We start from the raw sequence: 21678 nt of genomic DNA on the forward strand, positions 1-21678 counted from the left end.
ATGTATAGCATAGGGTCACCTCACAGCTAAATTTGGTTTGGTGGCTTTAAAAGGGCTTATCAGCTATTTTCTTCCATGTGGGAACTTGTAATTGGACCAAATGTATTCTTAATTAGTAAGGGAGTTTTTCAGTAAGAAAAGTCATTGGAAGGTATTATTTGTTGGCCTGTAGGGAAAAAGCTAAAACATTAAAGTATCTCTTTCAGGAGAGTACCTTCTACTCTTTCTAATTGTTCATTTGGTTGCCTGGGACCCATGACAATAGACTTAATTTTGATACATCTTTGCTATTATTACCTGTTTTGTGGGGAATTTAACTGAAGGGGAAATCTTTCCCAAGGGCTAAATCTAAAAGTTGGTTAACATAATCACATATGCTCACATTTAATGTGTGTATATAAAAGGGTCGGCTTGTATATAGGATATAGCACCATTTTGGGCACATAGTGGAAAAATACCAAGATTAATTTTCCTCTCCCTATTATGCACCAATTATCTAGAAAACAATGTTAAATTTTTATTCTATACTGCATTTATATTAGCTGATGTCTAGCTATTAGTTTGTATGTCAGTCTCTGTACATATAATGTGAAAATCATTTCATTGTTTTGGAACTCTGTATAAAACTTTGCTGATCAAGCAAGAAAACTATCATTCTCCCAGTAAGTTTTGTTTTAGTATATCAAGAAGGTAATATAGCCAAGTGTCTGGGGAAAAAATCATAATTGAAATTTTTGTTAATTTTTTGTTACTTGTTTCAATAAGTATACATCTTAAAATTTGGATTCTCTACTGTCACATACCTAAAAATTAAATTAAGTAGTATTTCCATTTAAAAAGCAAGGATATTTTAATAGAATTTTCATTTAAAATAATTTTCTTGTTCTGTTGTTCCTTAATGAAACAATATACAAGTTTCCTATATTCCATTCACCAGTTATTAATAAGAATTTGAGTTTTGGTGACAATAATTGAACTAGGGACATTGGAAAACTCCATTTTCCAAAATTAATTATTAGATTTTCAAATTTGGAAATAGATAATAAGCTTAGTTGTGTAAATTTTGAAATTTTGTTTTTATAGCAACAATATTGATTGTTACAGTAATGTTAGTTTGGTGTAAGATTGTTATATAAAAAGATTTAATCAACATTTATCTGACTTTAGGTGTCAGTGAGTTAAAACTTGTTTTATCATTTGTATGTTTTCTGGTATTTCTCTGAGATCTAGAAATTTAGTGTTTGTGTCCCTTCTTGCACTGTTGGCCTGTTGTGTTCTAGTAAACTTTTATGTGCTTTTACAGATAGTATAATTAATAGCAAAAGGTGATGAAAAGAGTAAATATAAATAATGGCTCTGGGTTTTATTGTACTTTATTGTTTTCTTCAGTCAATTTAACTTTTGAGCTCAGGATTAGCATTCTGAAACTTTTTGCTGAGTATCCCTTTGAGAGGATGAGCTTCCATGTGAAGCAGTGACCTTTAGCTCTTCCAATCCCTCTAAGGCATGATGGAAAGGCGTCTCACCTCCACCACTGTATAAAAACGGTCTTTGTCCTTTGGGGCTAAAAAGTTAACAGCAATAGTAACATGAAATCCAGCCTTCCAAGGGCACAGTTAAGTAATTCAACTCAAATGAGAAAATATAAGAAATAGACTCATTTAACCGGAATGTGGAAGAGGACGGAAGTTGAGAAATTTCAGGACAATTTGAATAAGTTTTAAGGCCTTTTATATATGACTGTAGGAAGAGATTGTGGCTTAACTGACCTGCTTTTGTCTGTCTTTGAAATGATACTGATCATTGTTAACATACTAGTTTTGTGAAAATTGTTATGTCCTTTCTCGTCATATCACATATTGGTACATCTTATAAAATCTGATGTCTTCATTTTGTTTTCAGCCTAGAAGCTGAAAGCCATTCAATAAAACTTTGATACTTCAGCTACTGAGTTGATTACATATTATAATATGTTGGCTAATTGAGCATAAATGCCCAAGATGTTTGCCCATTTCTACATGTTTAAAATAAATCTTGTTAACATGTTGAATTTCCTTTTACTGTGCTTCTTTTATCTGGGTCCTGTTTCTGTGCACAGTTTTGAACTTGAAAGAGCAGAATGATGGAAATGTACAAGCCCAAAGATAAGGTCTCCACATTGCTTTGTGAGGTATTAAACCTCTCCTCTTTTTCAGTATCTGATGATTTTCACTGTTTATATAACATGCAATCTCTTAATGTATCACAATTAGTTCTTGATATTTGTGTTAAATATGTTAGTGGACATTTAGTCCTGTCCAAAATGTCCACACTTCATCCCTGGGTTTAGGCAGCCCATAACATTTGTTTATACTTTTGGTTTACAGGATTCATAGATAAAAAATACTAGCATGTTTTATTGATTCAGTAATTGTATTGTGGCTGTATTGTCGGTAATAACCCTTTTTGCTTTGGTACCCTAGCTGGTAATGATACGTGGGGTGAGGTAGATGAGTGGGCATGACCAAATGTCTTTGTTTTAGACAGGACCAAATGTCCTGCAAGGGTTAAATAGGATGGACTACTTCTTTTTAATCTCTAGGACTTGAAGAGTTTTTCTGATTCTTCATCAAGGCTTGAGACAAAATTTGTTTAAATCTTAAGAGAAATACATGCATATGTTCATATAATTTATCTTTTAAGCAAAGGTTATCTAAGCCCTAGGGTCTACTGTTGCTCAGCGACAAGTAATAATCAAGGTCATACAGAGCACTGAAATTGCTTGCGTTTCTGGACCCTGCATGTATATAGGAGACCTTCTTAATAGCCTTCCCAGAAGCTCAGGGCATGCTGACAAAGTTTCATGATTCTCCAGTTTATTTTGTGTTTATGATTTGCCATGTAATAGGTAGTTTTGTTGGAAAAGCGTCTATAGTGTAGCACTAGGCAATTTTACAAGCCTTTTTTAGGAGTATGCTTTTGTCTCTTCTAACACAAGGCAATGTGATAATTGGAAGAAGTTTAGAGCTGGGTTTTCCAAAGTGTGTTTCTGTAGAATACTAATTCTGTGGATTGTTCATAGATATTACATGGGATAAATAGTTAATTAAGTTTGGGAAATACAGGGTTAAGCAATGTTAAATAGGTTTCTTTCTTGAAGGGCTTCTAAGAATTTTTCTTGTGGTGGTTTGTGAATTCCTAAGAGGGGAATGAGTCTACAAAACTTTGGAAACATAGGATGAACTTATGTTTATAATATACTATTGTTCCCGTGTTTATAGACTTTTGGTGTATTTTATACTCTTTATTATGCTTTTTTGAGATTATTGATTGGATCCTTTGCTTTAATTTTAAAGCTGCTTCTTAAAGGTTTCTGGAGATTGAAGAAAAACATTTGAGCATATAATTTGAAAATGTAGCTAGCATACTATTTAAAAATAAGTTTACCCTATATTTCTCCCTTTTGTGGACTCACTATTTAGAGTTTCTCAAATATTTTCATTGTGGAGCCTTTCATACGGATCATTTTCAGGAACTATGTTTCATGCAACATACTTTGGGAGACATAGATCTGGCCTTAAAGTATTCCTCAATCTGACTATTTCATGAAGTGTTTAGTTTTTATAATAGAGGAGAGAGATTTCAGATATTTGCTGGTAGATTTTCATATTAACTGTTAGATTTTTTCATATTCACTGTTAGATTTTGACTTTATACCGTGTTTCCCCCAAAATAAGACCTAGCCAGACAATCAGCTCTAATGCGTCTTTTGGAGCAAAAATTAATATAAGACCCAGTCTTATTTTACAATAATATAAGATCGGGTCTTACATAATATAATATAATATATAATATAATATAATATGATATAATATAATTGATATAATTAATATAATATAATATAATATAAAATACCAGGTCTTATTTTGCTCCAAAAGATGCAGTAGAGCTGATTGTCTGGCTAGGTCTTATTTTGGGGGAAACATGGTGTTATTATCCCCATTTTACCAATTCCTAGCTCTGTGACTTAGTTTTAATTTTCGCATCTAGAATAGAGATAATAAAAGAACTTCATTCTTAGGGTTGTTGTGACCATTAAGGTACATCTTCCATGTAAAACATTTAACATAGTGCGTAGTACAGAATAAATACTCAATGAAGTTTGTTATTATAGGGAATTATACATGCATATGTTCCTCTCACATTTTAGAGATGCATGGTTTATCTTTTGTACTTGTTCTTAAAATTGTCTTAGCATGAGCTACATGTCTGAGTGCTATGTTGAAATTTTAACAAGAAAACCTCTTGGTTTTGTAGTTTTTTCTAAACGGAAAATCTGTAGCACTTAATCTAATAAGGTGCATTTAGCTTGTATTCTGTAATAAAAGTATGTCCTCTTTAGGAGCTAAATCATTAAGAGCTAAAGTCTCTATGGTTAGGCTATTGATGGTTTCAAAGCACGAAGGATGGTTTCAGAGGAAAGAATTTAACCAGTTCCTGAATTGTACAGGTAAACACAAATGCCTTGACAATCGCTAGACTTTTTGAGGATTATATATCATATTTGTAATGAGGCAATATCTCGAGCTTTTCTCACAGTTTACCTGCATATTTTTTGGAATATGTTTAACAGTCTATATGTAGTTTGTCTGTTCTATAGTGCAATCAGCAAGTAATAACTGCAGGCAAAATAATGAGAATGTATGTGTAGTTAAATGAGGTCGAAGTGGCTGAAATGAATTGGTGATAACTCTTTAGAACCATCAATCAGAAGTATATTCTTTAGCATTTCTTGTAGTGCAAGACTGCTAGCAACAAATTATCTCTGCTTTCCTATGTCTGAAAACAGCCAGAGGAAAAAACACAAACAAACACGGCTGTTTTTAAGAACAGTGATATGAACGGTGGACTTCTTATCAGGAACAGATAGCAAGATAGTAGACAGACAACAAAGTTACTAATTTTTATAAAGAAATTTTATAATTATAGATTTTTCTTTTCTAGTTGCTGTGTAGATAATTCAAAGAATACTGTTTAATATTTTAACTAAGGAAAAGAAGCACAAATTGTAGAATAAATGAAATAGATTTATAAAAATATACATGGGTGAGGTGACATTTTACTAATGTAAACAGTGTTTTAACTGCTTTAGAACCTTGATTTCAAGTTCTGTACATAATCCTCAGAAGTAATTAGTCTCATATGACAATAGTTTAAACATTTTATATTTATTTTATTTATAATTTCTCTTATTTATTTAGATTCTACAATACTATGATGAAAGAAATATTTCTTATTTGTAGTTGTTTGAAACAGAATTAATGCCAACTTCAAAGGGAGAATAATTTTATTCCATATTTTTTTTACAGTTGTCTACATCGTGAACATACATGTTTACTGAGCTTTGTTACAGTTAAAATTATAAACAGTTTTTAAAATGTGGTCAAACAACCATTATAATTGCAGTTTTTGATGGCTGTCATATTTTGTACTTATCTGCTCTTCTGTTGTTGAACATTTAGATAATTTCTTTTTAAAGTCTGTTATAGATAATGCTATGGTGGATATATTTGTGCAGATGGGATATAATTTTAAAAAATGTATCCCCTGGATAAATTCCCAATATTTATGTTTATTATGTTTTATTTTAATTTGTATGGTGTTTTACTTTACATATCATTTATTTTAGAAATACTTACATAGTGCTAGTTCTGTGTGCTAGAATGCTGAAGTAACTTGCTCAGGGTCATAAAGCTAGTAAGTGACTGAGCGGGCTGGCTCCAGAGTCTGTGCTCTTAGAGCAGGGTGTCCAAACTTTTTTCAACGGTTTTCACCAAGGGCCATATGCGGTAAAATATACAAACAGCTGGGCCACTCACTCGAGGTGAAGCGCGTATTGCCTCATCTGGTTTATTTAAGTAAACAAAATATATTTTTGGAATTTGCTGTGGGCCGATTAACAATGGATTGCAGACTACAGTTGGCCCGCGGGCCGCAGTTTTGACACCCCTGTCTTAGAGCCTTGCTGTTAGCTCTTGCCAATTAGCTCTATCAAAAAAGGGTTCCGCTTATTTTCAATCAATTTAACTGCAACTTACCAGGATTAGATAATAACATTTTTAAAAAAGAATAACCAATTTAATAGCTACAAAATGATATACTCTCATTCTGTAAAAGTACTACATAAAGAAGATGACTTTAGAAATATAAACTATAAGTTAAATTTTCTTTAATTGAAAAAAGCTTTTCTGAAGCTTCAGCAGGTTGCACTGCAGAGTCCTGTGTGTGTTCGTGAACATGTATATGCATGAATGGGGGTCATGGGGATGTAAGTGTACATGTGTCTGTGAATATTTGATTTGTATGGGTGTTCATTTATGTGTGTGCATATCCTGGGGGTGCCAAATAAATGTCTGCACGTGGACACTTTGGTCAACGTTGCTCAGGCATTAGTTCGCCGTAATCAAAAGTGTCTGGACGCTGGTGGTAACCACTTTGAGCACCTCTTGTAATTGTAGAAGTTAAACATGGCTTGTGGTCATCTATTGTTATCTGTATATATTATTACAATTTTAATGCAGTTTTCCTTTCTTAAAACAAAGCTTTTCTTTTTTTTTTTATTTTAACAAAGTTTTTCTTTATGATTGTTTTTTACCATTAGAAATTTTAAAATAAAGGGGAAATTAGATTATTGCTAAGGAAATGGGATTTTAGAGATTCCTAGATTGAGCCATCTGTCTTTAGGGACAGATCACGTTGTTCATTAACTTTGTTGCAAGTATTTTGTTGTAGAGATACTTAATTGTATAAAAATATCCCAATTTGAGAAGAGTTTTCTATTTGTCAATGATGATTTCTAAAATTACTTATTTCTTTAAAATGAAGGTTTAAAATTCTAAGGGCACTGCCATTAATAGTTGAAAATTTAAAACTATGCAGGGGGGTGTAAATTAAAACGTAAAATCCTCACATTCCACTAGTCCCCTAGACTTAAATCCACTAGACATATAAAAACCGCCCACTATCCCATCTACTGTTCTTATCCCAGCTGTAATTACTATTATTTGTAACAATTATTTTTTATGTAAAAGTCTAACTTCTTTTTTTGTGTTTTCTTGTGGTGGAGCTGTAAATTCTTTGGAATTGTGAATATTCTTTTGAAATATGGAGCCCAGCTAAATGAACTTCATTTGGCATACTGCCTGAAGTATGAGAAGTTTTCAGTATTTCGCTACTTTTTGAAGAAAGGTTGCCCCTTGGCACCATGGAACCATATGTCTGAATTTATAAATCATGCGATTAAAGCACAGACAAAATACAAGGAATGGTTGCCATCTCTCCTGCTGGCTGGATTTGACCCACTGAATCTACTATGCAGTTCTTGGTGAGAAATCCTACCATTGTAGACCTTACCTTACCTTACCGTTTGTTTTTTTAATTTAAGTTTTTAATCAAGCTTTTAATGAAAAGATAATAAAATAACAGTTTCTCTTCACTGTATAGACCTTACCTTGAGTGAATATACTACCTTTAATTTTCGCCAATTTCTTGAGACCCCATTTTGGGAGGAGGTTTTGTGTGTGTGTATGTATGTGTGTTTGATGGCTGTGTTGGGGTAAAGGTGTTGGGCTGCTGATAGCGAGATTGAACATAAGGATAGATTCCTGAATAAAGGTAAGAGGTGACAGGAAGGGACTAGAAAGGGATGAATGCCAGTGAACATTTCTTCTACTTAGGCCATCCCTCATGCTTCTCTAATGCCTGTGACAGAATGGTTGTAGCTGCTTTGGAGATTTCAGTTATCCCTTCATCAACTAGGTTGAATACTCCTGCTCTACAGCATCTTGTCTTTTTGAACTCTGTCTTCCTTAATAAATACTAATTTCTGAAGTAGCAGGGGTATAACTTGTTTGTTTAGTTTCTCAGAAAGGCAGCCCCTATGAGTGATTATATAAAAGTTGGATCAGGACTTTTCTTGGGCAAGAAGAGGAAAACTGTTTCTACCAGCCTCCAGGCTTTGCAAAAGTTGTTAGTGTCTAGTCGGGGCTGAGCAGGTAATTAGAACACAGAGACCTCTTCTGGCCTGATAATTCAAGTGAAGTAAGAGAATAGAATAAAAATCTCCAGGAAAATAGAGGACATGAGTATTTTGTAAAATTTCAACAAGACATCTAGAGGGCTTACTTTTTGTGCTTCAAAAACGACCATTTATTAAAATAATGTTTCGACCAATACTGTCCCAGTAGAAAGGTGCCTTGATATATATATATATATATGTGTATATATATATATATATATGTCTTGTTATTTGAGTTTTATCTTTTCAAAGTCCTCTTTGGGGTTCATGCAGGCAATGCTAGAGGGCTCTACTTATAAATGTAGTTTGCATTTCTGGGACTCCATCTTCCCCCGGTGGCTTCTCCATCTGTATGTGAAGAACAGGTCTTTATTTGGCAGTATCCCAGCATCTCACCTTTTTATTATGTCTACCATTAGGTAGAATTCAGGAATTTTTACTAAGCAGTGGTTTTATGCTTAGGATTATCATCCCTTTCTGATACGAAGTGTTTCATATATGTGGTTTATAAGGAAAAACTGCTGTGTGGTAGGTGGTTTGAAGACAATAGAAGAAAAGCAAAGTTTTTTTACACCTTTTACTGTTACTTTTTGTTTGTGGTTTACAACAGGTCGAGTCCCTGATTGTACTTATGCCTTTCTCCAACAGCTGATTAATAAGTTATCTGTCAAATACCCATTTTTGTAGTTCTCTCTATACCTTTTCAATAAATTTTTACAAAATACCATTGTATTTTTAAAATAATTCAGTAAAATATAAAGATTGACAATTTATTGAGAAATTTCTGATTTTTAAAAGCCATTTGTATGTGTATATTTGTCTTTACAAATGTACACACACATAACTGAGATACAAATACTAGCTAATGAATGCTGTCTCTAGATATGAGCAAAGCTATTTAAACACCCTTCACTTTTTACTTAGTGCATTTTATTGTTGTGTCTGGGCTCTGGACAGTTGGCAGCAGTGGCCCCTCACCATTCCAGGATTCACTTCCTGACGGCTGCTGGAAATGTAACCGAGCCTGTTGGTAGCTGTGGACAGCCCTGACAGTATGTTTCCTCTCCTCTCTCTCCCCACTCGGTGCTTGTCCCCAAGGCACGCACTTGCTTCTCAGCCGCACTCTTTGTGTTCCTTCGTTGAGGCTACTAATTTGACTCCGTATTACTTGCCTATTACTTTCACCTTTCACGCTCCGTTCTGATTTCTAGTTTCTTTATTTCTTTAACCGGCACTTAGAATACTGCCTAACACATAGTAGGCAGTATTTTAAGTTCTTTAATGTATTAACTCATTGAATATGAAATCCACGAGATACTATTATTTTTTATTTTACAGAGGAGAAAATTGAGGCACAGAGTGATGAACATATTTGTTCAAGCTCACACTGCTGCTTAGTGCTGGAGCTTAGATTTGGACCCAGGCTGTCCTGTTTAGGCTCAAGTCTGTCTTTCTAACCCCTGTGCTATGCTGCCTTAGCCCTGTGTATCCATAGGGATGGTAGTTACATCACTGAATTTCAGGTACTTTAATCCCTTGCCTAACCTGGGGGTTTCTGTGCCAACTTTTCTTGCTCCTTTTTACTCCTAAATTAGGAATAATCTATGCAAGAAAAAAAAAATTAAATAGTGCCTTTTTTTTCTTTCCTCCTCAGCCAACTATATAGACTGCTGGAAGGGGAGGGAATTATTTAGCTTTATTTTCCTAGGAGGTTGTAAAGTATATTCTTCCATCCTAGGCCCCCCCCCCCCAGTGCGAATAGCCCATTTGAGAATTAAGCCACTGGGTGTGAACTATATTTATTGGATGGGTTAGGATAGAAAAGAGTGAAGACTCAGTCAAGCACAAATTATTTTGAAGTAAATTGTAAAACTTGCAGCTATTTGAATTGAGAATGCCAATTGCATATAGTTTACTTAGAAGGCGTAACTTTAGTCACTTTATATTCATTAGAAAAAATGCAGTAGAAAATTTCACTTTAGCAATAAAAATGCTTAACATGGTCAAGTTTTTGTTCACTGATCTTTTATTGAATGGGTAAAGGCAGTGTTTACACTGAATATGATAAATGTTTTGCTTTCTTTGGTGAAATTTACATTCCTAGAGCTGTTATAAGAAAAATTCTCCCATAAAAATTCCAATATGTTGTTAAAGTGGATTTTGGTTATATCTTATTTATATCACATGTAAATCTGTTGCTTAATCTTTGTCATGTAAATTATAAATGTCTTTCCTAGGTATTGCTTGTCTTAGACAGTCTTTAAAAATGTATCTGGCTGAATAATTGCCTGTCACAATGTAATCTACCAAGCTGAATTATTTTTTCAACTTTAAATGTAAGACTAGGTGCCCCCAACCCCCCACCAAATGTAATTAGTAAGTAATAGAAAATAAATGTCATCCGTGCACTTAGTTGACTGTCACTCATTTATGACCGTACAACTGCTTTGTACAACATAATGGTCAGTGTAGTACAGTAACAATACATTTTTAATGGCATCAGCATGGATAGAATAAAATCATCGTCATATTAACTAAAACAGTGTAAACAGATTTATTTCTCGTGTTTAGATAACTGCACAAAAACGACTTTGTATTTGGTCCCAGTGAGACTTAGAGCACATTAATGCAGAAAAATAAAGCCATTGTAAAAGAAATAAGGAACCAGAACCAAGTAACGTTGGTGTGGGGTTCTTAGAAAGTCAAGGAGGATTTTTTTTGCCTTTGAATATACTTTATGATTTCGTTTATTCTGAGTATTTCCAGATAAGTTGTGATTTTATTGAGAGCTTCTTGAGAAGTAAAATGTTTTCACAAGGCATTTACCCAACACTGAGTTCTTTGTTACATAGGTTTGCATATTAGAGAATTAAGAATTTGAGGAATAATTTTCATACTCTAATCAGTCATTTGACCCTGAATTACAAGAAATAAATTGTCTTTGAGATGAAAAGTTTATAGTATTGTTCAGTTTCTTTTCCTTCTTTCTACTTTTTCCCCCTTTATTCATTGCTCAGTACTCCAAAAAACAACCTTGAAAAGAATTTCTGTTTTTGACATAAATACTAGATACCCTCCCTAATCATTTTCTTTTTCTTCAGTGTGATGGTAGGGGAGTACCTAATTGAGTATGAGGTGGGGAATCTTCTTAGAATCTATAGTTCTCTTTAAGCTTTCTTTGACTAAATTTCATGTAATAAGGCCTATTGCAAATGTAATACTGAATATTTCAAACCAGTTCTAGTAATATCAAATATTTATATGACATTTTATAGTTTTAAAAGTATGTTTACTATATTTTCTCACATTATTTTCACAAATAGTCCCCTAAAATCGGCAGATTAAGTGTTATTCTCATTTTAGAGAGAATAGCCCCAGGATCTAGGGCTTCAGGAATTTCATGTTTGTAACTAGTGGAGGTGGTATTAGAAATGAGAACTTTTCTTAGTCCGTGCTCTTTCTATTAGGTTTCAAGTGCTTATAAAATTTGGGTAAGTCTCTTGGGTGGGTTGGTAGGAAATCTGACATTATTTTGAAAAAAGTAGAGGGAAAACTGTTTGTCTTGAACACCTTGTTTCAGTTCTTAGAGACAAAACTTATTTTGGTACATCCTTCATAGCTGACTGTATAATGGGAAAGGCTCTTAGAAGAGAACAATTGTACGTCTCGGGAGTTGGGCAGAAACAAGCCATCGCTCTCATATACTCATTTTAGGTATAGCTTTGGATGTTTGCGTTTTATCCTTTTGGGACTGTTATGTGTCTGTAAGGATGACCAATCTAGATGTGCAAGATGGCCTACCTGGGAGGAGATGATGGCAAATCCACAGATGACAGTGGTGCTGTCTCTGCCTTCCTAGCACTGCTGCTGGGGAATGGGAAGGAAAGTTCCCACCTTCTACAAGAGTGGAGATTCCTCTTGTCACCCGTTGGACAACTACACGCAGAGTCAGTTCATTTTTCCTGTAGGAACCTGGGGATGATTATTCATATCCACTGAACGTGTCTCCAGTTACATGAATATTTTCTATGCCTCACTTTTCTGTCTGCCTTCCATATTAAGATATTGTGAAAATAGGCATGTGGTGTTTGTTTTCAGGGCGAATCCTTGGTGTATTTTATGTCTAATCGTGTGTTAACATCTTGCTGATACAGGATTGACTCGGTCAGCGATGACACCCTTATCTTCACTTTGGAGTTTACTAATTGGAGGAGACTTCCTTCAACAGTTGAAAAGATGCTCTCTGCTCGGGCCTCAAACTCCTCTTGGGCTCTACAGCAACATTTTGGTAAGAAAGTACAATTTTAAACACACTTCACTACTTTTTCTTCTCCTCTAGCTCTGTTGTAATTTTAATTGATAAGAGTAGTTGGAGAACATGCATTAAATTGGGCATCATTTGCATTTTCTTTGTGTGGGGAAAGGATGCGACTGTTTGGAGGATCATAGTACTTTCCTTCAACAAAAATCATACCTGATTTTATAGGTTTAGCCTAAAGAGCATGTACAGAAAAGGAAGTATTTGCTGATATTTTTATTTAATGATATCCTTTTATTTTAATAAGGATTATGTAAATAAAAGTGAGTCCTAAGAATCTTGTTAGTGAAGATTTAGTTTGTGGTCAGAAAAATGCTAAACTTAATTTTCCTCTTTGGGGTGTATGTTTGTTTGTGTTCTCTCTTCAGTATTTTATCATTTCTAAAAGGAAGTATTACCAGTCTTGTTTATGGCTGTCCTTACTGAATGTATGCTGCGGTGTTGGTATAATATAACTATAGAGGTGAGATGAGTGAAAAATTCTGTGATTTGATTTATATTTTATATGACTGTTTTAAAGTAAATTCTCATAAAATAATATTGAACGTGAACTGTAATTGGAAAATAAAAGTAAAAGTAGATGAAAAAACAGATGTTCAACTTACTATCACTTACTGGAAAGTTTTTAAGCCAGTTAGGAATATTTAAAACATTCAGATTTTACACAAGGAAACCAGTTTAAACATAACATATGTAAAGTATTCCCATTTAGTTATTCAGATTTATTTTACTTTAACTATATTTTGTTAATCAGATTATATATCATAAGTTAGGAAAATTATTTCTTCACTGCAATTTTTACTTTAAATGAAACTCTTCATAAAACACGTTGAATAGGCTTTAACAAGTGAACTAATGCATATGTAGAAATATCTTCTAATTTCTTGGGAAATTACATTTAAGTAAACTTTCTCAATCAAAAACAGACATTCAGGAAAATATGCTCTTGAACAGAGGTGTATTCAAACTGTTAGAGAGGTTTCTGTTGAAAAAATAAAGTAATCTGGAATCTCTAAGCCTTCTGGTACCAGAATTCTGTTAATGATAATGTTGGAAAACTCACTTGCATGTAATTCTTAATGTTGAGAATCGCACCTGCTTTTACTATGTGCCTGCAGGAGTAGAGAACAAATATCTGTTCATAACAGAATTGGGACAATGGATTTGGAAACAAAAAATCAAAAGAGGAAGCTTATACCAAATGAGAAAATTATTGCAGCATATCAATTAGTAAAGATGTGTGAATTTACTCTTAAGACTTACATATGGCGAGTTTGTCCAGATGAAGGTAAAAATTGTGCATGAGTCCATTACCCTACAGTAGACTGAATCCATCAAGGGTTTCTTGTTTAATTAGGCACTCTGTAGAGCTTGTGTAGGGTAATAACTATCATCTTTTAAGTGGACTTTATTTTGGCTGAAGATTTGCAAAAGCCTTCTCTGAGTTATTAATGTAGCTAATGCTTTTCTGGCCTATTTTTCTAGCCAAGACCCCTTTTCTTGGTTCCAGTCCCATATGTCCAGTTGCCTTTTGGACAGCTCCACTTGGTATCTCACATTTTGATATATACAAAATTTGAACTTGTCATTTTTCCTATAACTCCTCTGTTCCTTCTGTTTGTTTTCTCATAAGATGGTTTGGGAGTGCTGTTTATTAAGAGGGTGAGCGCTGGCAGCTGTTTCTTATTTGTTTCATTCATAGCAAGGGATAATTTGCATATTGGTCATCTGTACTCTTCCCTGCTTTATTTGGATTTTGAGCTGTAGGGTTTCTATCAATAGGAGTGAGCCCCAAAAGACAACTCTTTGGTTGCCTCTCCATATGTATGACAGTCTTGCTTTCACCTCACTTTCTCCAGTAACTTACCATGGTATTAAAAACTGCCTTGTCAATACATTCATTTAAGTGTTTTGGAAAAGGTGCTTCTTGGAGCTCTACCACTATTAGTAAGCCCCGAGATAATTTCAGCTCCTTATCTCCTTTAGGTATACCAGTCTCTATCCCAAGGGAAAGACTTTCTCTGTTTTTTTTCCCCTAAGACCTTTTCAAGTCCTGGAGATGCCATATACTTGGTCAAAATACTTCTTTTCTCACCTTTTTCCTCCCTAAGGAAATAGCAACTTTCCCTGGTAGTTTATAAATAAAAATGATAACCATTTTTCTTGCTGATCATTTTTGAATCATTGAATCAGATTTGTCTTCAGAAAGTTTTCTTGCATCAGAAAGGAAATGTATACCGGGTAAAATTTACTGACTGGTTGCAGCTTTAATAACAATTTTTGATCATGTGCCTTATATATACCTCTTAGAGACATCAGTTTAACTAACACATAGTATTTCACTTCTTAAGCAAAAATTCACCAGCCCGGGGCCAACTCTCCAAGAGCAAGTTTAAGTAATTCAGTGACTAAAAGGCACTTGGCTTTAGTTCATCCCGAACCTTTAGTGATCAAGTATGTACAATTCTATTAAAAGCATTATATGGATCTGGATCCTACAAAGGATCTTAAAAGGGCCCCAGGAAACTCTCTTGATCTATTCATTTCAGTGTTCCTCTGCTTTGCTCTAAAAAGGATTTAAAACAGTTATAATATAGATTATCACAAAATAGTAAAACAGAAGTTAAAAGTGGAAGCAAAAGAAAAATGGAAAAGATGCAGACAGACATAAAATGGGGCCAGGGAAAGCATACCGTCGTAATCTGAAGCTTGTTAGGCTGTAAATTTGGCTCTGAGTTCTCTAGTCATTGATACTAGGTAACTAGAGCATTGATACTAGGATACTAGAGCTCATAGGATAGAACAAACTTCATTGCTCAGAAGTAAACATTTTCTTGGATGTTGTAATGGACAGTTTCCTAGACAGTAACTTGATAGCCATGGTTTCTTGGGACTTTATTTTACCAATCTTCATGCCACAGTATAATTCAGTAAAAGCAGTTCTTAACGTTGTCTGTACAGGGTGGCCCAGGTACTCAGGTCTCTGTTAGTCTAACTTCACCAGAGCTAGATTTATAACATCTGGAGAGATGGATAACTTCTGTGCACTTCGAACAATTCTTTCTAAATATTTTATCTCTCAGCTCGATTTTTAACAGTAATAGTTAGCAATGAGTTCCTAATTATGCTACCTCAGAAATATCAGAGTGCAGCTATTTTGTGTTACAGATTGAGTTGAGAACATATTTTTAAGAGATAGTTGATCTTAAAAGTAGAAGTAAAAGAAAAATGAAAAGTAAAGGTTGATCTGCGGTAGGCTAAGTATTCTGTTGTGAAACTCAAAGAAAATTATGAGGACTTCTTCCAAAATATGGTGAGCTGAGCGAGTATCCACAGTTTAAACCAAAGTTTCCTTTGAAACTGAGTAGTGCTGCTAGTTTTGAGCAATGCTCCTTCCTCATGTACTCTTCAAGATAAAACTTTTGTGGTAAGTATAACAAGCTAACTGCATGTGGTAACTTATTTTATGAGATTGTTGTATTTACAGTTAAAGATTGGGGAATAGCTACCAGAAACAAAATATTACCTTCTGGTGATATTTTTCCCCAGCTTTATTGAGGTATAATTGACATATGATATTATAGGTTTAAAATGTACATTTCTGGTAATAACTAACTAGAATTCCAATTGTCTAATCAAGCCATTTCTAGTTTAAAGTAATAAAATATATCAGTTTTTGAAAGAATACTTGTTTTTCTATTTTCTATATCAAGTACATGTATCTTGTTCAAATGTTACATCAAGTTTCTTGTTAAGATGGGAGGTGGGGCACAACCTTACTTTAGGCTTATGGAAAATTGAGCTCTGCTAGTTTGACTCTCATGGTAATAATACAGTGCAGCTTCTGCATGGACATCAGGCAGAGTAAAATGGTTCAAGATTGGATGGAGCTCTGGAATTACATAGACACACCTCCTCTATATTCAGGCTGCAGAGAAGCATTTCTGAGCCTTGGTTTCCTTCAGTTATAAGAAGGGATAATAATAGTACCTACTTCACATCATTTTCACAATGGATTTTATCATTGTGGCAGAGACAAAACTCAGTTAACTGAGTTGTTTCATTTACTCCTCCTTGGAATACAGAAAGACTGCCTTTTACAGCCTTGATTGTCATGTGATTGGTGTAAGCAATGAAAGCATAGACCATTGGGGATGAGTTGTCTATGCTTTCACTTGCTGAGGAAATATGAGTCATGTTTGAGATGGTGGTGACACAAAATGGAAGTAACCTGAAACACCTCATTGTCACTTCAGGACACCTGCTCTAGAGAATCATGTGACCTAAAGAGGATTTTGCATGACCAAGAAGGAAACCTTTGTTGTTAAGACACTGGTTTTTAGGATTTATATGTTACCACAGCACATCATAGTCTGTAACCAAGCTAACCCATGACCAAATCCTGTCCAGAGGCAGTGACCAAGGAGAGGTTACTAAAAGTAACAAATAATGTAGTAGTAAACTTGATAATGAGCATTTATGTAAGTGCTTTGTGGTGGAATAGCTCAACTAAAGCCTCACTGCTCCTTATTTAAAAGCCCAACATGCAGATTTTAGATAAAACATGCAATAAACTGAAAAGCTTGGTGGGGACTGGGGAAATATGGGGAGTAGAGTTGTCTTTTTAAAACTGTAGGATCAGATCACTCCTTTCTGTTGGTGGGCGCCGCCGAGTAAGCATTGTTGAAGTCTCCCCTCCTGCTGTCATTACGTCTAAGTCAGAGTCTCCCAAAGAGCCTGAATGCTGTGGAAGCTCTTCTTTGGAGGTTTGAGCTTTCTGACAACCAATGAAAGTCTAGGGAGCCATCCTGAGCAATGGGGAACGCTCACGGACTGTGTGGAGATGAGAGACCCGAACACCAAGTGCTCCAGAGGCTTTGGGTTTGTCACGTTGTGCCACCATGGAGGAGCTGGGTGCAGCCGTGAATGCAGGGCCACACAGGTAGATGAAGAGTTGTGGGAACAGAGGGCTGTCTCAGGAGAAGACTCTCAAAGACCTGGTGCCCACTGCACTGTGGAAAAGATTTTTGTGGGTGGTATTAAAGAAGACTCTAAAGAACATCGCCTAAGAGATGATTTTGAACAGTGGGAAAACTGAAGTGACTGAAATCATGACTGACTGAGGCAGTGGCAAGAAGAGAGGCTCTGCTTTTCTGACCTTGGATGACCATGACTCTGTAGACAAGACTGTCATTCAGAAATACCACACTGTGAATGGCCACAACTGTGAGGTGAGGAAAGCCCTGTCTGAGCAAGACATGGCTAGTACTTCATCCAGCCAAAGAGGTCAAAGTAGTTCTGGAAACTCGGTGGTGGTCAAGGAGGTGGTTTTGGTGGGAATGACAACTTTGGTCGTGGAGGAAATGTTAGTGGTCGAGGTGGCTTTGGAGGCATTCGTGGTGGTGGAGGATTTGGTGGCAGTGGGATGGCTATAACGGGTTTGGTAATGATGGAAGCAATTGTGGAGGTGGCGAAGCTACAAGGATTTTGGCAACTACAACAATCTTCAAATTTTGGACCCATGAAAGGAGGAGACTTTGGAGGCAGAAGCTCTGGCTCCTATGATGGTCAAGGCCAACACTTTGCCAAACCAAGATGGGTATGGCGGTTCCAGTGGCAGGAGCAGCTATAGCAATGGCAGAAGGTTTTAATTACTGCCAGGAAACAAAGCTCAGTGGGAGAGGAGAGCCAGAGAAGTGACAGGGAAGATACAGGTTACAGAGATTTGTGAACTCAGCCAAGCAAAGTGGTGGCAGGGTCTAGCTGCTATAAAGGAGATACGTTTTAGATAATACTCATGTATATGGGCAAAGAACTCAAGGACTGTATATGTGACTAATTGTATAACAGGTTATTTTAGTTTCTGTTCTGTGGAAAGTGGAAAGCATTCGAATAAAGTGTTTTAATGTAGATTTTTTTTTTTGCTCCCATGCTGTTGATTGCTAAATGTAATAGTCTAATCATTACGCTGAATGTATGTCTTTTTAAAAAAAATTAAAAATAGAATTACCATATGACCCAACAATCCCTCTTCTGGGTATCTACCCCAAAAATCTGAAAACATTTATATCCCTGTTAGGATGTCAATAATATTTGAAAGCCTATCTTACTCTTCGCAGATATGTACTATATTGGACATGTGTGCCAACAGATCTCTGGGACAACTATATCCCAATTAAAACAAAAAAAAATTATTTTCCAGATCCCAAATACCTATTTTGAGGTGGAAAAGCAGTGAGGACAGAGTTTTAGCTTCTGATAGCATGTTCATTTGGGAACTTTTAACCATGCACTCAATAATTTTAGTTAGTTCCAAACATGGGCCACAGGCAAAAGTTTCAGTGAGGAGAAGCTATCATGTAAGTATTTCTACAGGCGGGCATTTACAAATCTCAATGTTTATATCCATTAATTCCTTAGTGAGTGGATTCTTTAACTGCATGTCAACTATGTACCAGACACGGATTTAGAATCTATGACTGAAATATCAAGTGAACATAGGGGGTCATGGCAGAATTTTCTTTTTAAGATGAGAGAGGTTGAACATGTTTTATAGATCCAGGGGTCTCAGTTTGTAAAAGAAAAACCACACAAACATTAGAGATTTGGAGATAGATAATTTATGTAACAAGATTTCAGATAAGTCAGAGGGAAATGGAGTTAGCCTCAAATAGACCCGTTCCTTTTATAAGGAGAAGAGAGATGAAGATGGGCTGGCTATAGATGAGTTTATAGTTTGAGGATTAGACACTCAGAGAAGGAGCCTAACCTACTCTTGTTTTTACTTTGAAGTAGGAGGTAAAAACTTGCCAAGAAGGAGGTTAAAGTGGGAGTTGGGTAGGGAACTTGATGTTAGAATGGTTATTTTGGGAAACAAATTAGGAACCAGTGAAAGATTTGCTGAGCAACCCTATGGGCCCGGTGGAGGTGGAAGTGGTACTAGTTCATGTGGTTATAAGATCATCCCCACCATTGCTTCGCTTTCTCTGTATTGGGATACAGCAGGAAAATGGTTAGATTGATCCTGGGCATTGTCAGAGCAGGTACAGAGAATTAAGATAATAAAATAATGTTAAGTGGTGGGCCCAGGGAATTCAGTCCAGATAGGAAAAGAAATCAGAAGAGAACTGATAAGACCATGTAGTAGGAAGAGTCAGGGGACCTGAGGTCTCAGTGACATTAAAGATTGGTTGTAGTGGCAGTAAGGGAGAGCAAACTCTAGAAGGATAGGAAGTGGTGTATGTAGAAATTTAAAGACAGAAAAACATGGGTCTGAAAGTGGTGTAGAAGATCTACCCTATGAGAATGCTAAAATTGCCTTCTAGACTATTGTGATAGGTAAGAAAGAATGAGAAAATTCTATTTAATAATTGGTGAAAGAAGTAGTTTCCTTGGGAAGATCAAGCTTTGATGACGATAAGGGGGGGAAAGAGTGTTTTGTACAGCGTTCTAGATGTAGGCAAATTTGTTTATGATAGAGTTGGGGTTCCTGAGAACTTTAATTTTGCTTTATAATGTTGAGCTTAACTTTTTCCTGTCACACTGCTGTGTTATATTTCCCTAACCAAGTTGTTATTTTTTCTGAGAGCCACTAAAGGAAATATGTTCCAGAAAAGATATATTTGCAACAGTAACGACTTAAAAGAAAAATACATACTTTTTGCAAAGGTCTGTAAGAATGACTGCTGATGGAGTGGCTTACTTTTTCATACATGTAAGGAAAGGGAGATAACATACATGAAATGAGTTTATTGCTTCACTAATAGTCAGGCTATTATAGGAAATCAGAGGAGTTGAAACTACAATTGCATGAAATAATAACGTTGTAGATAATTTTATAAAAACACGACCTTTAAAATATGTTAGATTCTTTGTAATACCTTATAATGAATGGGAGTGACCATGGTTATTGTTTATACATACAGAGGTCTGCTCATTATCTCGTGACACAATATACAAGGAGAAGAGAGTCCGTGAAGTTAAAAGTGTGAAACTACAATTTTTGTGAAACTATAATAGTCTTCCAATTTTTCGTAACCTTTTTCCCCCTTGGTGATAGTTATCAGTAGTATGAAACCTAGCATATATTTTTTAAAATTTTGTTGATTTATCATAAAGATGACATTTTAATTGAGTGTGAGAAAGAAACTGATTTATGAAAGATACTTTGCTATGGGGAGATGATTTTGAAAACAGATGCTGGGAAATATTTTTATTGTTATGTGATTTTCTTTCAAAAAATAATGTGTGTCACCTAGAAAAACTGTCATGTTGACACATTTAAAATACTTGGAAACAGTTTCCGTGGGTTTTGGGCCCTTTTCAATTTTCGACACATTTTGAGTCTTTATTGTCTTTAAAAAACACATAATTTTGCATAATTTTATATCTTGAAATCTAACATAAACATTTTATTTCTTAAACACTTCTTGTGGTAATTTCATTGACTGCACACTCTCATCCCATGACTGACCCAATATTCCTTTCTATTTGGTGTTTAGTTTCTATTCACTGCTCATGTTAAACAATGACAAACATCCCTGAGCATGAAGCTTTGGGAAAGGCAACTGCAGCTTTTAAATGTGTCCGCTCAATTTATCTGATGTATTATGATGGGAAAAAGTGAGTTGAGCTGACTTATAAAATGTACTGGTCTATAATACATGGCCGTAGGGAATCCCCTGTGTCCAGGACTTTAGTACCAAGTCACGATAGTGCAGGGGCTTGAATACTTTTCATAAAAATGTAAAAAGGTTAAACTTTCTAAAAAGCTTATAAGCTGGTTGATATCAGAAAAAATAAAAATTTACCATATGAATTTTGATAAGAACTTTTGCATAATTGCTAGACGGGACAGGATAGTATCCTGATAGTTCAGCTAAGCTGTGACTATTTTTCCCATTTGGATCTACATGCTTTTGTAAGATTGTTTTTACGGCTGCAAATAACCAAGTATCAAAATGAACTGGACCTAGAACCAAATCTTGGAATTGCCAAGTCTATTATGCTTATGCCGTCACCTTGCATTGTTGTTATTATTTTTAGTAAGAGCAAAAAAGGGTTTATACTTTTAATAAAGTTATTATAAATCTTATTTCATTTTAGCTTATTCTTTTAATTTTGTGTTTGTTTTGTAGTGCAAACAATGTTAATATAAGAGTATACACATATAATTTATATGTAAGTAAATACCCACATATTGGGGTTATGTACTCAAAGACTCCACTAATTGGGTATATAGTCAAAACATTTGGATATCACTAGGTTAGATAGTGTCCAGGATTTGTATGACATTTTATAGTTT

General features: G+C 35.1%; 1 protein-coding gene and 1 pseudogene across 7 annotated transcripts in view; both read left to right on the forward strand.

The window, feature by feature from the left end:
* ASB3 (ankyrin repeat and SOCS box containing 3) overlaps positions 1 to 21678 on the forward strand; it is a 90594-nt gene that overhangs the window by 61443 nt on the left and 7473 nt on the right. For all 6 annotated transcript variants that reach the window (XM_081069510.1, XM_081069506.1, XM_081069505.1 and 3 more), the window contains 2 exons: positions 7106 to 7363; positions 12211 to 12344. In XM_081069510.1, the coding sequence (XP_080925636.1) occupies positions 7106 to 7363; positions 12211 to 12344 (392 nt within the window). The remainder of the gene's footprint in view (positions 1 to 7105; positions 7364 to 12210; positions 12345 to 21678) is intronic.
* LOC308505732 (heterogeneous nuclear ribonucleoprotein A1-like) lies at positions 13533 to 18025 on the forward strand (annotated as a pseudogene). The gene is made up of 3 exons: positions 13533 to 13662; positions 14726 to 14828; positions 17011 to 18025. The product of its transcript is annotated as a heterogeneous nuclear ribonucleoprotein A1-like (transcript).

This window comes from Rhinolophus hipposideros, assembly GCF_964194185.1.
Source record: "Rhinolophus hipposideros genome assembly, chromosome: 12".
In the NCBI taxonomy this organism is placed as follows: domain Eukaryota; kingdom Metazoa; phylum Chordata; class Mammalia; order Chiroptera; family Rhinolophidae; genus Rhinolophus; species Rhinolophus hipposideros.